The 15,872-nt window shown below is 29.1% G+C and overlaps 1 protein-coding gene across 1 annotated transcript; it reads right to left on the bottom strand.

Annotated features, from left to right (window-relative positions):
• Window positions 1-6,789: 6,789 nt before the first annotated feature.
• Window positions 6,790-15,850, bottom strand: LOC107445547 (iripin-2). Its single transcript, XM_043045717.3, has 4 exons — window positions 15,671-15,850; window positions 13,050-13,316; window positions 9,801-10,246; window positions 6,790-7,425 (listed from the first exon to the last, which is right to left on the bottom strand). The coding sequence occupies exons 2-4, from the start codon at window positions 13,302-13,304 to the stop codon at window positions 6,879-6,881; spliced, it is 1,248 nt and encodes a 415-aa protein (XP_042901651.3). The 5' UTR covers window positions 13,305-13,316; window positions 15,671-15,850; the 3' UTR covers window positions 6,790-6,878.
• Between the last annotated feature and the right edge of the window lie 22 nt (window positions 15,851-15,872).

The raw sequence follows: 15,872 nt of genomic DNA, 5'->3' as shown, positions 1-15,872 counted from the left end.
CTAGTTAGCCCCCCTAAAATTAAAAGAGGAAAAAGAAAGGCGTGAATAGAGGGGTTGGTTGACTTTCCCCACAGGAAGTGCGATGACCGCAACGACCATGAGAAAGGTCACCAAGAAAGTTAAAAAGATTGCTAAAATAAAAAAAGGAATAACGTTTAAAGAAAAATTAAAGCATAGGTAAAATTAGATATTAATTTGTCACTTTACATAAAGTGTAAATGTGACATTGTCCAACGTTATTAACATTTAAAAAAGTATGTTACAGACCTAAACTAATGTTTTTAACAGTACAAGCAAATGGATAGCTCAATTATCATATTTTAAATTAACTCTTATATTTTGTTTACATAATTGTATATTTAAATAAATGAAATCTGTGCAATCAGAAGTTTTCAGGGAATAACAACTTCTTTCATAATTTTACCAGAAATGAAAACAGAAGAATTTGTTTGGATCAAAACTCCTAATAGAAAGAATCGCTTTTTTTCTTCTTAGCTAGGTGAAATAAATGTAATTTAGGAAAGTTGGTTATCAAGGCAGCCGTATATTGCAAAAAAATTGCAGTAGTTTTTCCAGCAACTTTTGATGCATTTCCTACAGCATCAGTGTTGCAACGATAAATAAAAACACTTTTTTGGCGGGAAATTGGTTGTTTTTCGTCACCTGCTCCAGATAACCCATCAAAATAATCATTGCCAACTGAAATTGTCTGCCACCCTTTTTGGTTGGTTTTAAAACATTGTACGTGGTTAGCTTGTATTTTTTTACGTAATATTCTGCAACTTTTATAATATGGTATCAGTACTCGGCTTGAAAATCTATTACATTTTGTTTTAGCTGATGGAATTCTGTAGTTTTGATGTAAAAATTTAATTTATGAAGTTCGAAAACATAAAGAACAACTGTTAATTTGTATAGTTCTATAAGAAGAACATACTTAAGAAGACCAGATTTATCTATTGCTTATTGTCAAGTGAGTTTTTATATTTTATCTTTTAATATTTAATATGTAGAATGTAGTGCTTGTATATTCGATGAAATTAGAACTTCTGACATTTAAAATGATTAAATTTCTTTGCAGAAAACAAAAAAAAACAATTAAAACAATTACAAGCAATTAAATTACTATATTATTTCATTACAATATTATTTATATATATTATACTATACAATATTATACTATTATTTCATTACAATATTATACTATATTATTTAATAACAATACCATTGGATTTCAATATTATTTAATAACAATACCATTGGATTTTAATATTATTTAATTACAATATTATTTGTAAGAATTCGCTATATTATTTGAAAATATTTTATATTTCAATTCTATGCACTTATTTTATTGTTTTTACGTAATAATCCCTTGTGCTAGTTTTCATTGATTCAAATTTTATCTGAATTCAAATTGTAAGGTCTAAAGCTAAAATTCGATTCTTATAATACGTCGTTTGTATTTTATAAAATTTCGTATTAGATACGAATATAAATCATATCATCGATATTCAATGATAATAGAAGATATTTGTAATCATTATTTGTTTCAATTTATTTTATTACACTGTCTCGTAAATTAAACTATATAAATATATATCACTTTTAGAGTGTAGAACTTTTATTTGTAAAAAGTATTAATGCTCCGAAGTATAACTTAAATATTCCTTACCTAATTTTATTGTAAAAGTGGACCCCCAATTTACTGGTAATGTCATGAAACGCTTAGCTCCGTATAAGCAAATATAACAAATAACAAAATTAAAGCAAATGTTTGTAAATATTTTTAAAAGTATTAATGAAAATGTAAAATTATTAGGCAATAGGACATTAATAAGAAAAAATCAAAAGTTAAAATTTTTTAGAAACTATATGCATTAAATATAATTTAGATGTTTACTTACTGCTTTTGTAGGATTGGCCAAAAAGAATTGAACATAATTTTATGTAATATGCAAAATATTAAGTGCATTTTAAAGTAAATATATAAAAACTTTTAAAAAATATAAACGAAAGTATAATATTGAAAAAAGACTACTTAATTAAAAAATGCTCTACCTCTTGCAGACATAAAATAAAAATAATTATAAATGACTTTAAAAATATGACTTTAATGACTTTTTTGACTTAAGGATTTTGACTTAGAGAAAGTGAAATTTGTGAATATTTCATAATTTAATTTTTAAAAAAAGTGGCTTTTTACATTTCTGATACGTAGGAAATGCAATTTCATTCTTCGGTTATCGATCTAACGTACCCTGTGTTTTGTTATTAATTTCTTTAACCAAATTTTCCAAAACATGCGCTGATAGTATGTTTTGAAATTTTAGTTAACAGTTGCTGATAACAGAGAATCTTATGCATGGATTGATTTGAATACCACCAAAGAGAAATAAAGGATGTTCTGTTATCATCAACCTTAATACATAAATTTAGAGTTTTTTTTAAATATGTAGTAAAAAAATACGTACATTATAGATATAAAATAAGTATTTCATCCAGTTAGAAACAGAAACTCTTTCGAAGTCTGTTGAATCACTAGTGAGGAAGGTGAGAAAAAACACCAATACGAATTTGATAGCCTGATGAAGCTTGAGGACGTTTCGAATAATCACATATTAAATACTGTTAGTTTCCCTTTGCTCAAAAATGATTAGTTAGGTTTTGACAGTTACTTTGTTTTTATCAAACTTTCATATTACTTATGAGTACAGTGCAAAATAAGTGAATAACCCTGACTAACTTTTGATCAAATCTTCACATACCTGGACTCATTCTTAATGCTTCGAAGGGGTGATCTCGAATATATTAAATAGTTAGTGCAGACGATCGTTTAAATTACGAAATCGGACACAAAAACGTACTTTCTCTAAATAAACATAACTTTTTTCGACGAATTTGAATTTTTGACCCTAACAAATAAGGAGTAGCCACAATCTGGGAAATATGGTTCTAATAGTTTGGTCAGAAGAGTGGTCGAAAGTTTGGACCCCATATCTTAAGCAATTCAAAACAATTTTGCACATTATTATAAAATTCGTTTATCCAAAGATAGCACAATGGAAAAAAATAATTAATAATAATTAATAATAACTATTTGTAACTTTCACGATTTTATTTAAAAATAGTTTCAAAAATTTTGAATTTTAAGGTGTACAAATTTTTAAATCATTTTAAGGAATTTAATTTTATGTCAAACACAAAATTTGAACAAAATCGATTGAATAGTTCTTGAGAAATCGAGTTTTAAGGAAGTCGTACATTTGAAATTTGATTTCTCAGGAAGTAATCAAATAAGTTCCTTTAAATTTTGCATTTCAACATATAAAATTACATTCATTAAAATAATGTAAAAATGTGGAAGTAATCTCAGGAGTCTCAGGAAGTAATCAAATAAGTTCCACTAAATTTTGTATTTTAACATATAAAATTACATTCATTAAAATAATGTAAAAATGTGGAAGTAATCTCAGGAGTCTCAGGAAGTAATCGAATAAGTTCCTCTAAATTTTGTATTTTAACATATAAAATTATATTCATTAAAATAATGTAAAAATGTGGAAGTAATCTCAGGAGTCTCAGGAAGTAATCAAATAAGTTCCTCTAAATTTTGTATTTTAACATAAAAAATTACATTCATTAAAATAATGTAAATATGTGGAAATAATCTCAGGAGTCTCAGGAAGTAATCAAATAAGTTCCTCTAAATTTTGTATTTTAACATAAAAAATTACATTCATTAAAATAATGTAAAAATGTGGAAGTAATCTCAGGAGTCTCAGGAAGTAATCAAATAAGTTCCTCTAAATTTTGTATTTTAACATAAAAAATTACATTCATTAAAATAATGTAAAAATGTGGAAGTAATCTCAGGAGTCTCAGGAAGTAATCAAATAAGTTCCTCTAAATTTTGTATTTTAACATATAAGATTACATTCATTAAAATAATGTAAAAATGTGGAAGTAATCTCAGGAGTCTCAGGAAGTAATCAAATAAGTTCCTCTAAATTTTGTATTTTAACATAAAAAATTACATTCATTAAAATAATGTAAATATGTGGAAGTAATCTCAGGAGTCTCAGGAAGTAATCAAATAAGTTCCTCTAAATTTTGTATTTTAACATAAAAAATTACATTCATTAAAATAATGTAAAAATGTGGAAGTAATCTCAGGAGTCTCAGGAAGTAATCAAATAAGTTCCTCTAAATTTTGTATTTTAACATATAAGATTACATTCATTAAAATAATGTAAAAATGTGGAAGTAATCTCAGGAGTCTCAGGAAGTAATCGAATAAGTTCCTCTAAATTTTGTATTTTAACATAAAAAATTACATTCATTAAAATAATGTAAATATGTGGAAGTAATCTCAGGAGTCTCAGGAAGTAATCAAATAAGTTCCTCTAAATTTTGTATTTTAACATAAAAAATTACATTCATTAAAATAATGTAAAAATGTGGAAGTAATCTCAGGAGTCTCAGGAAGTAATCAAATAAGTTCCTCTAAATTTTGTATTTTAACATATAAGATTACATTCATTAAAATAATGTAAAAATGTGGAAGTAATCTCAGGAGTCTCAGGAAGTAATCAAAAAGTTCCTTTAAATTTTGTATTTTAACATAAAAAATTACATTCATTAAAATAATGTAAATATGTGGAAATAATCTCAGGAGTCTCAGGAAGTAATCAAATAAGTTCCTTTAAATTTTATATTTTAACATATAAAATTACATTCATTAAAATAATGTAAATATGTGGAAGTAATCTCAGGAGTCTCAGGAAGTAATCAAATAAGTTCCTTTAAGTTTTGTATTTTAACATATAAAATTGCATTCATTAAAATAATGTAAAAATGTGGAAGTAATCTCAGAAGTCTCAGGAAGTAATCAAATAAGTTCCTCTAAATTTTGTATTTTAACATATAAAATTACATTCATTAAAATAATGTAAAAATGTGCATGTCCCCCAATTTAAAATTTCGATTATTATAAACTTTTTTGCTTGCTGCTGGTACAACATGTGGGCCACGGGTGATGGTACAACATGGTACACCTTAAGCAATGGGTTAAATAAAATAATAAAAAATTGCAAGTAATTATAATTATTTTTTGGCATGAATAAACGAATGGAATTTTTGTATAAACGAATTTTATGTAATGTGTCCAAAAAATTTTCAATTAAATTAAAAAACTCTCGATATACAGCGATAAAATTAAAAGATATTCTATTAACTTATAATTATACTAGAGGTCCCGATTTTCTAATAACAAAAAAAAAACATTTAAAAAACATTTCGTCTCTTTGAGTTTGTCGCACTTTGTATTATTTTACTACGTATATTTATTTATATGATCGGAATACAATGTTATAAGATTCAATTTTAATGATTTGATGAAGGCAAAATAAAAATACTAATTAATTAGTGTTACGAAAGTTTCAGTAAAGTTTTTCAAAAATATGGATAATTAGAATAATTTTAAGTATTTAAGTCGAAAGAACGGTCAAAAAGTAGTGTCTTCTAATGATAATTGAACTTTTTTACTTATTTTGCAATATCTTTGGAATAAACTTAAAACAAAAAAAGCTTTTATTAAATAAACTTTTTTACCAAAGAGGATTCCAGGCAAAAAAATATTAATAATTATGTATTATTTTTAATTTTATAAGGATTAACAAAAAATTCTTCGATACCTTAAAAGAGTATTATTAAGAGATAAGAACTAAGTTTTTAACGTGACTAGTTGAATAGCTTCTAAGAAATAATTATTCAATTAATTTCTTTTATTATTATTTTTTAGATTAAAAATTTAATAGTTTAAGGGATGCAAAACTTTTTATATCTTAAGTTTAAAGTTTATCTATCATTCTAAACCCAAATATTGAGAACAAGAAATAATTATTAAAGATTTTTTTTAGTTTTGAATTGTTTTGGGGAAGTTTTAAAATGATTTCAAAAAGGATAACGAGTTTAAAATTGCTCTTAAAAGCTTTTCGATTTACACAAATATCTCTAGATTTAGGGAGAAAAAATAAAAATAACATTATAGTACGACAGGCATAAAATATTAGGCTATTTAAAATGGAACTAGAATTTAAATATTGTTTGAGATTGACCATTAGACATATGAAACAGTTGCAAAACAATTATTTACAAAAAATCATGTCAGCGTTTAATTTTACGAATTAATTTAGCTTCAAGACTCACGAAACACCGGTGTTTTTTTCTGTGTTAAAGGTAGCATTTTCCGATCATTGCTTACTTCCAAACAATATTTTTTCAAAATTGCACTTATTTGCAGTTATTTAAATCTAAGAGAAACAGTTATTCATCATTAAATTTTTTTTAATTTACAAAATAAGCTATTCATAACGTTTTAGTTACGAATGAAAAAAAATTTTCAAGCTCTTATACTTTTTTGGATTTTATATTTTTGTACAAATATAATTCCGATAATCTAACACATTCTCTTAGTCACTATTAGACTAGTTTTTATAATTAAAAAAATACCAGAATAGCTTTTTGCTTGTAATTAGAACGTCAGAAGAAAAAAATAATGCGTGAAAAGGATGTTAAAGGATTAAGCGTGACTTTTCTCACGGCATTTATACTTTTCAAAAAAATAGACAATAACATGATAATTTAATGAAACTTTTAGTGACTAAATAGGAAAAGAAAATTCAAAATAATGATAACTATATCTATAGTCTGGCAATTCAAACTGACTGAAATCAGCAGTGAGTGCTCATCACGCGATTGCCAGATAGTAACAAAACTACATTCATAGAAAAATAAATATTTTTTATTTTATTCTGTCACATTGGATAATTACATTTTTTTAACCAATGAATTCAGCGATCAGTGCAATGCATACTTTATAGCACATTGACGCGACCTGCAAACATTATCATTTCATTCCTGTTGTCCATAATTGCAAATATGAAAGGGTGGTTTGCATTAAACACCACAGGAGGAATTAGAGGCATGGGTCTCACCATTATTGGCATAACAATTGCTGTTGCAGCAGCTGCTTCACTTCCTTCTTCATTTACTTCAATGGCTGCTTTATGCATAACCTGGCTGACATATAGACCGGCATCAGCAATACCTGTGAAATTGGCTTTCGAACCATCAAAAACATCAGCTGCACCCACAGCCTTGAAATCACCAGTCATGTCTCGTGAATATTCAACCTCGAATTTTGGGAGCGACAGAATTACTTTTTGCTCATTAAGTTGCTTTCTTACGGAGGCTATTGTTTCAATCGTTAAATTCTCTTCCACAGCTGATAGTCCATCAAGCTCATTGGGTAGTAAAATCATCATACTTATGTTATTACCCTTGTATGGTAGCTCTATCACTTGTGCGTCATCAGTTGTGGCATAATTAAATTTATCTGTTAAATGCATGAAGTGAACTTGCCTGCAAGAGAAAAAAAGCTTATTAGAAAACAACGCAAAAAGACCAAATGAAATTGACTAAACGGTGTAAATCAATTTTTGTGCTAGAAACAAATTTTAGAGAGAGTCCAACTATACTATCGTTCAAAATATTCTAAACCCTATCATTGATCTAAATTTAAACGTATTATAGAACTGCATTGTACCATAATACTTGAACTTCATTACGCGATACATACCATGACTCAATTTCAACAGAAATATGGTTCAAATTAACGCCTTATTAAAATTCCAGATTTAACTGAACATCAAATGAGGGAATTATATTAAATTTCAAAATTTAAATAAAAGTTAAGTTTGGGAAAAGAAAAAATTGTAGAAGAAAGTTTCATCTAGGATTTTCAGTTACCAAGAATTTTAATCATAAAGGGAAAATTTTATAAAATGAATTGAAACATAAATTTTATTTTTTGCGAAGTTATATCATTTATTTAAATTTTATCCTCAGGTTAAGATTTCTACTGAAAAGGTCAAAATAAAAGAAAAAAACAATCGGAAACTAAAGATTTTCTTATTTTTTCTGACAAAAGGGGAAAGAGAGAAAAAAAATTGGTAAAAACATTCTTACGTAATAGTTGAACAGCCCCCCCCCCTTTTATGCAATCGAATTAAAATTCCGAAAAAGCTGAAAAATAGATTGAATGAAAGCAGAAAAAGAAAGAGAATAATTATGAATGGTGATATAGGTAATAAACAAGAAATATTTTGCAATGTACATAAAAAAAATTAATTAATTAAATGCAGTTAGTCTCAAAACTACTTAAATTATTAAAATAGTTATTAGTATTCCTTAGAGCATGAAAGATTTATAGAACAATAGTCTGGAAAGTCGATAATTCTAAAATTTTAGAACTGAGATTAATCTTACTTGAAAAAACTCGATGAGTAGAATAATATCTCTGAACAGCATATTTCTGATAATTGAGAAATTAATACAATATCTAATACCATAACAGTCTGTGGTATTATTTTGTTAAATCTTCAGATATGAATATTGAATAATAACTTTATCGCTTAAAATGAAAGAAAACACGCTTAGAAAACACGGGTTATTTTTTACCAGAGAGAAATCACGTTGTTAAATCACTTATCGACTGATTACAAATTTCTGATTTTCGAAAAAGTAGATTTTTTTTATTAATTCAAAAAATTGCAACTGCTGCTTATAATATCTAAATTAAAATTCATATGTTTTTTTTCACAATTTCAGATGTTATGAATTCTCAATTCTATGAAATATGAAGTACTAGAATGCGGATTTAATCATATTCTTTAAAAATGTATGCTACTATGCTGCTTTACTCATTACGTTCAATTAATTTCCAAATAATCCATTTCCTATTTCATAAAATAAAAAAAATATGATTCGATTGAAACTTTTTTTTAATAGCGGGCACTTGGGGATTATCCCATTGGATGCCAGAACTGCTACTCTTTTCTCGTAACCCAGTGGGCACCTGTGGCGAAGCCACGACTGTTGAGCAGCGTCGCCCACGTTACACAACCACAAACCCGTTTATAGGGCGGGTCACATTCACACAAAGAGGAAAGGACATAGAACACAGAGAGAGAAAGAAACATCCATGCCCTGAGCAGGATTCGAACCCGCTGCCAATGGCTCCTCAGTTAGATACGCTAACCACTCGGCCACCTGGTCGGCGATTGAAACTGAATCATGAATATTTTTAGAGCGTTTGATTACATCTTTTCAATTTTTTAAGCAAAAAATTTTTAAATAGTTAAATTTATTAAGGCCACTGATTAGAAAAATTATGCAGTTTGCATCTGATATACATTCATAAGGATTGATAAGAATTGTCTTAAAACCAGTAAGTTTCAAAAGCTAATTAAAGTTTGCAAATAATGTGAGCATCATAGTTTTTTTTTTGCTTTAAACCTTTGAAAAGCATTGCCTCTACCTAAACAAAGAAGTAGAAACCCCTGACTGTTTTGCGAAAACAGTTCCTGGATTTCTGAATCGAACCCTGTTTGGAAGATTATTAAGAAAATTACTGCACTTAGCCCTGTGTCAAAGTTATATAGCTGTGCTTCTTAAACTTGTCTGTAAATATCCGTATAATTTTTTCTTAGATGGCAGAAAAGATTTTTTATTTTCCTGTTAATTTAATTTGCAAATATTTATGTCTCAGGCATAATTTTAATTAAAACTAAATCTAAAACCAAAATCAATTAAAGAATTTATAGCATCAAACTCGCATTTCTATTGCTTTCCCTTGCCTCGCTCCGAAAATTTATTTGCATGGCTATTATCTCAAATACGCAACATAACAGCAGAAATAAGATATAATAATAATAAACACAGAAGAATGTATTTACTGTGCATTTGCCAGTACACCATCATTGTAAAAATCTTGTTCATTGGTAGCTGACGTCTTAAATTGAGTTTGCCATGTTCCTTTGAAATAAACCGCATTCAGAAGAAGCATAGCTGCGCTTGGATCAAGTTTCTCGAGCAGTTTCTTTATTTTGCCGTGAGTCTTTTCCTCGACCCAGTGATTGACCTTTTCTATTACTTTGGAACCATCCTCCCCGAAGTTAACTTCTTCTATAGGCGCGTGGAAAAGACTTTCCACTTCTTCTTTGAAAGCCGGCTTCAAATGCAGCCCATCTTGGACCAATATTTGATTGGCAATTTCCAGTATGTATGCAGAATTGTTAGTATTAGGAGGAGGGAGTTCTTCTTCTAAAAGATGATAAAACAAATTTGAAACTTCCTCAGAGTTTAAGCCTGCCTCTTCGTAACCTAATGCATGCCTTAGGATCTGAAAAAAAGAAAACCGAAGTTACTTGTTTATTTTTTCATAAATTAGGAAATAAAGTCAAAATGCTACCTTAATTAGTTTTTGCAAAACTCTATGAAAGAATACGCATGACTGAAAAGCTTAAGGGAAGAGCATATTTTGTACAGTTATGAAAATACTCAATATCGCAGGTTTAAAAAAGGTGTTGTAGATTAGTTGTGCTATGCGTAAACAATAATTTATTCTGTTAATTGATTAATAAAACAATTAGTGTTCGAATTAAAAAAAATCTTTTATAATAGATTTTTATGCATTCTTAATTTTTATGAAATTTTATTGATTAATGATAATTTGTCTCAAATTCACCACGGTATCACTTAACGTGTTATTTTAAAAGGCTCTCACATGTTAGAGATATTTTCAAAAATTTTTTAAATTGGTCTGTCTCCAAAACATTATTTCACTCTTTTCCTAAATAAATATATTTTCAATGCTCCTTTGCAAAAAGATATTTTCTCAATAGCTTCTAAATGGTCCAGTTTTTCATCGAAAATTATAAAGCTGATTATTTTTAAATTCCTTAAAATTCCACTTCAATGTTTCAATAAGATATTCACTTGTTCAAGATACTGTAAAAAAGTGTTCAAAAATTTTTTGTGTTTTTAATTATTTTAAATATTGATTAGTTGAATGAAAGAAATGTTTTAACTACCACCAAATTATTACAATAACTGCTCAATCATTGAAATGTTTTGTTTTTTTTTCATGACACTGAATGAAAATCTGAGAACATTTTGTTTACATTGCTTCTACGGTTAATTGAAATAATGAATCACTTAATTGGAAAAAAAATTTCAATCAAGCAAAATTCGACAAATCTTAAGTAGTTGAGGTCAAAAATAAGATAAAATTTAGAAAATAAGCTCTTAAATATTTAAAACTTAATATTTTCAAAATTTGAATTAACATATTTTTTTCACTAATTTTTCCAAAGTGTATGTTACTTATTAGCGTATAAATACATAATTTAACGAAAGATTAGAGATAAGAAAGTCTATAAAGGTCAATTTTATAATAGTTAAATGTTGTCTATGACATGACATACAACATGTGCGGGTTATAGATTCTGGAATAAACCAATTGTAAGGGAATTTTCTCATTTATTTCATTATTGCTCATAGACTTGAGTTTTTTCTGTTTTTCGCTATAGCGCTAATCGCTATAGCTTTGCGGAAAATTTCATGAGCCACTTGCGGATTGACTGGAGAGATGATAAGCGACTGCGAAGAGAGAAATCTGATGCAAATCAATGCTCGCATTCTAAGTTATTAGTTATTCCCAAGTTTTTTTTTTCTATAATAGAGTGTGTTGGACAAGACCAGTAAAAAAAGATTTTTTAATACTGCATGAAAACAACTTAAATGCAGGTGAGGAGGAAATATTCTAGAAAGATTTTTTAAAAAATATGCAGGAAATATGTAAGAAAAAATACTCCAAGTAAGCAATATGTAGAAAAAACTTCAAGTCAATAGGTGAACCCATTTTAAACCTGATATGATGAGTTTTTTCTATTTTTTCCCTATAGTGCTAATTCTATACTTTGCAGAGAATTTCACAAGCCACACACGGGATGACTGCAGGTATGATAAAGGACTGCGGAAAGTATAACCTGATGCAAATTTAATGCTCGCCTTCTGAATTATTAGCGAACATAACGGCCTCTATTTCTATTTTTATGAAAAAGTAGTTAAAATATAAAGATAGCAGTTCATGAAATAGAAATAGAATGTAGTCTTACTGTTAAAATAATTCTTATAATGCAAACGAAAGTATTATTTCAATATTTCGCTTAAAAAAGTAATGTCTCTGTTAAATAATAACATACTGTAATGATAATATATAAACATAACTATGGCAGTGGTATACATTTTGCTCCGATTGATAATACACTCGATAATATACGACGCACCAAGAAGGAGTTGTCCGATTGAAACGAAAATTGGTGGACAGGAAGACAATGTACAGAATAGTAAATGATAAAAATTTCAGAATAATTGAATAATTTACTGCAGAGTTACAGTAACAAGTTCAATAAGGTGTTGACCCGCCTCTAGCCTGGATACAAGCTGCCACACGGCGTGGCATAGACTGATAAAGCTCCCGGATGTTCTCTTGCGGTATTTCCTGCCAAATTCGACCCAATTGTCGAACGAGGTCATCAACATTCCGTGTCAGATGCAATCGCCTTCCCATCATATCCCAGACATGCTCGATGGGAGAGAGATCTGGTGATCTGGCAGGCCAAAGAAGAGTTTGACAAGCTTGCAGACGGTTCATAGCAACACGTGCCATGTGTGGTCTGGCACTGTCCTGCTAAAAAACCAGCCCAGGACGCTGCAAAAGGAACGGTAGCAAAACAGGTCTTAGGATGTCGTCGACGTACCGCTGTGCAGTAAGTGTACCTCTAATGATGACCAAAGGGGTACGGCTGTCAAAGGAAATGGCACCCCAGACCATAATGCCTTGTTGAGGGCCAGTGTGGCGTGCAGTAGTGTAGGCAGGATCCCCCTTCTGCCCTGTGCGTCTCCAAACACGGCTTCGATGATCGTCAGGACACTGTTGGAAGCAGGATTCGTCCGCCCCAGTCGGTATCATTCCAGCCTGATCGAGCCATGCACCACTGTAATCTGTAATCGATTTTTTTTTTTGTTATAGAGTGTATTTTGCTCCCCAACAAGTCTAGGAATAAATTTCCCGCCCTCCCCAAAACGATCATGAAAAATCGTAAGAAGTTTTTCAATAATCATGACCTTTATTTACTTACTTTGATTGTATTATCTCTAGCGCCATGGAAAAGCATTCCAAAAGCCATAGACAAGCTCAGCGGTGAAAAGAAGATGTTTTTAGTATATCCATTTGCTAACTGTTTGTAAAGTTTGAGTGCTAAATGATTATTAGCTGCCGCTAGTTGCCCAACTTTTACTTTTATATCTTGCTCATTCTCCTCTGCAAAACTGACTGTCACTTTAAAAGCGAAGAACACCAAGAAGAATCCGCAAATCTTTAGCTTAAAAGACATCTTTTCGATTTGCTGTGAAATACAAGTGAAGAATCAGTTATAAAAAGAAAAAACGCTTTAAACTCATGCTAATCAAGTACAGAAATGGATATGCTATACTTTCGATTTTCAAGAGAAGGACCTTCCTCTTTGTCTAAACACCAAACATAATTAGAAAAATAAAGAGATACTTTATCTCATTACTTTTCTAAAGCCATTTGGTGTTAAGACGCTGAGGAAAGCTCTAGTCTAGAGAAGTGGTTCCCAAAAGGTGTTCCTCGCGGAACCCTGAGGTTCCTTTAAAGGATCATAAAGGCTACGAGGATTAGGACTTTTTTTAAGCCAGTTATGATCTTTGAAATTCTTAATTCCATTTATAGGTAATCAATAAATCATTATTAATTTAATATTTTGGTTGTTTTCATGAAATAAAAATAAAATGCCAGAGAAGAAGAAGTAAATAGTACTATTTTAAGAAAATGAATAGATTGAATGAAATATGAAATAGACATGCATATTATAGTAATCTGCATTAGCATTCCACATCGAACTATTTAGTTCAAAATAAAATGACTAAAGTAAACGGTAAAGAAATATGCTCCCCTAACAACCATTTTCCAACATTTATAACAATTCTTTTTCGTTTTTAAAACTTAATTGAAAGTTACACTTTAAAAACTCGGGTGACAAAAATTCCATTTAAAGATGATAAAAAGATGAACAATTGAAAATAATTATATTTATGTTAAATATTTTAAAAATAGTTAGTTGCTATTCTTTAATTAATTTTCCATAATGCTAATAATGATTGGGGCTCCGCCCAAGGAAAAAAGACTATTTAAGGTTCCATAGCCGAGAAAACTTGGGAACCGCTGGTTTAGAGAACCGAAACTATATCCGTACTTTGATCATATCCGTACTTTGATTTGGGCTTTATTGTTTTATATGTTTTTCTTCAATTTAGTTTACGTGGCAAACGTTAATAATGTCCTTTTGAATTTTGCTTGCGAATTTCGCTTATTTAAGAGTACATTTAAAAATACAGTTTTCTTAAAAGTTTAAGAACATTTAAAAGGTTATTTTTTTCCTTAATGAAACAACACTGCGAATTTCAGAAAAATTTTGATAAATAATCCTTCCAAAGGCATTTTATCGAATTCCACTGATCTGAAAGATTATGCAATCTTGGTCAAGAAATTCGGAGTTAAAATTCCAGATCATAACGTTAAAATAGAATGATTATAAAACATTTACCACACTCTTAAAAAAATTTACTCACATCAACGTAAGTTGCTACATGTGTTTTAATTTGTGGTAGTTTTCTTAAGTTAAATTTTGACTAAGTTTTAAAAGTGTTTTTCAAGTGTTTGCAGATACTTTGAGAAAATTAGACATCCGCATTCTCCCATGAATCAATTAAAATAAATTGTGCGATAAGATAACTCACTACTTTATTTTTCATTAAATCGATATCACGAGGAAACAATTTTTTTCGTTGCGTTTATATAAATACTTGATCTTGCCTATTTCGGGTGGGAGAATTTCAAATCTGAAATTAGTTTTACTCCTAAAGCTACAGTTATCTTTAAATGACATTTTTAGTCTAATTTCTTCGAAATGTACAAGTTTAAAAACGTAATATTATACGTATGTGGTAGCGTAAATGTTGCAACAAACTTCTAAAAGAGTTAGAGCACATCATCAGGATTCATTTCGTAGGAATCCATACCCAAAAATATTGTCGTACGCGGCTAGGAGCGCTTCCCTATTATGGTTTGGTTAGAAGGATACGAAGAAGCAGTTCATAATAGGGGAAACGCCTCTAGTGGCGTATGACTTTTCCTAATGGGTTTCAATGAAGTTTTAGTTCCTGATAATGTGCCCGGACTCCTTTAGAAGTTTATTGCAATATTTATGCAACCTATTGTTATAGATAACGTTTTTAAACTTGTAAACTTCGCAAAAAATAGACTAAAAATGTCATTTTAAAAATAAAATAGCTTGGTGAGAAAAACTTATAACAAATTTGAAATTAGTGATACGAAAATAATCTAACATCTGTTTAAAAACTATCATGCAACAGAAAACAAAAAAGTTGTTTCCCAGTGCAATCAATTGATTAATCGCATCCGACCACTTTTATCAAAATAAAAAAAAAAAGCTAAAAACGCCTAAGGGATTAAATTTTTTTGAGAAGAGTTGGTTGGTTCAAAGCAAACTTTGACACGCAAACTCATTATTTTTGAAATTGTAACATTAGTATTTTATTATTTATTTGCATGCATAAAATTGAAAAATATTTTCTTCAAGGATTGTAAAAATACACAACGCGAGGTAAATTTCAAAACTACTTTGCAGTTTAGTTTGTAAGCGAAAGTTTAACTAACCTTTCTATAGTCTTTCCACAGACAGCCCACTAGCAGAGAAACAGTATGCAAACCAAGTAACTATGAATTTGTTGTATTTATACGACTCCGAAATGTAATAACTATAAAAAAAATTGTTTTATTAGTACGAACTAAAACATACATCATTACAATATCTAATAGCCCATTTAGTACAATATGTTTCCAAGGTTGCAATAAAGAT

This window comes from Parasteatoda tepidariorum, chromosome 3, assembly GCF_982258835.1.
Source record: "Parasteatoda tepidariorum strain Cologne lab strain chromosome 3, Ptep-v5.0, whole genome shotgun sequence".
In the NCBI taxonomy this organism is placed as follows: Eukaryota; Metazoa; Arthropoda; class Arachnida; order Araneae; family Theridiidae; genus Parasteatoda; species Parasteatoda tepidariorum.
This window is presented reverse-complemented; position numbering and strand designations above follow the sequence as displayed.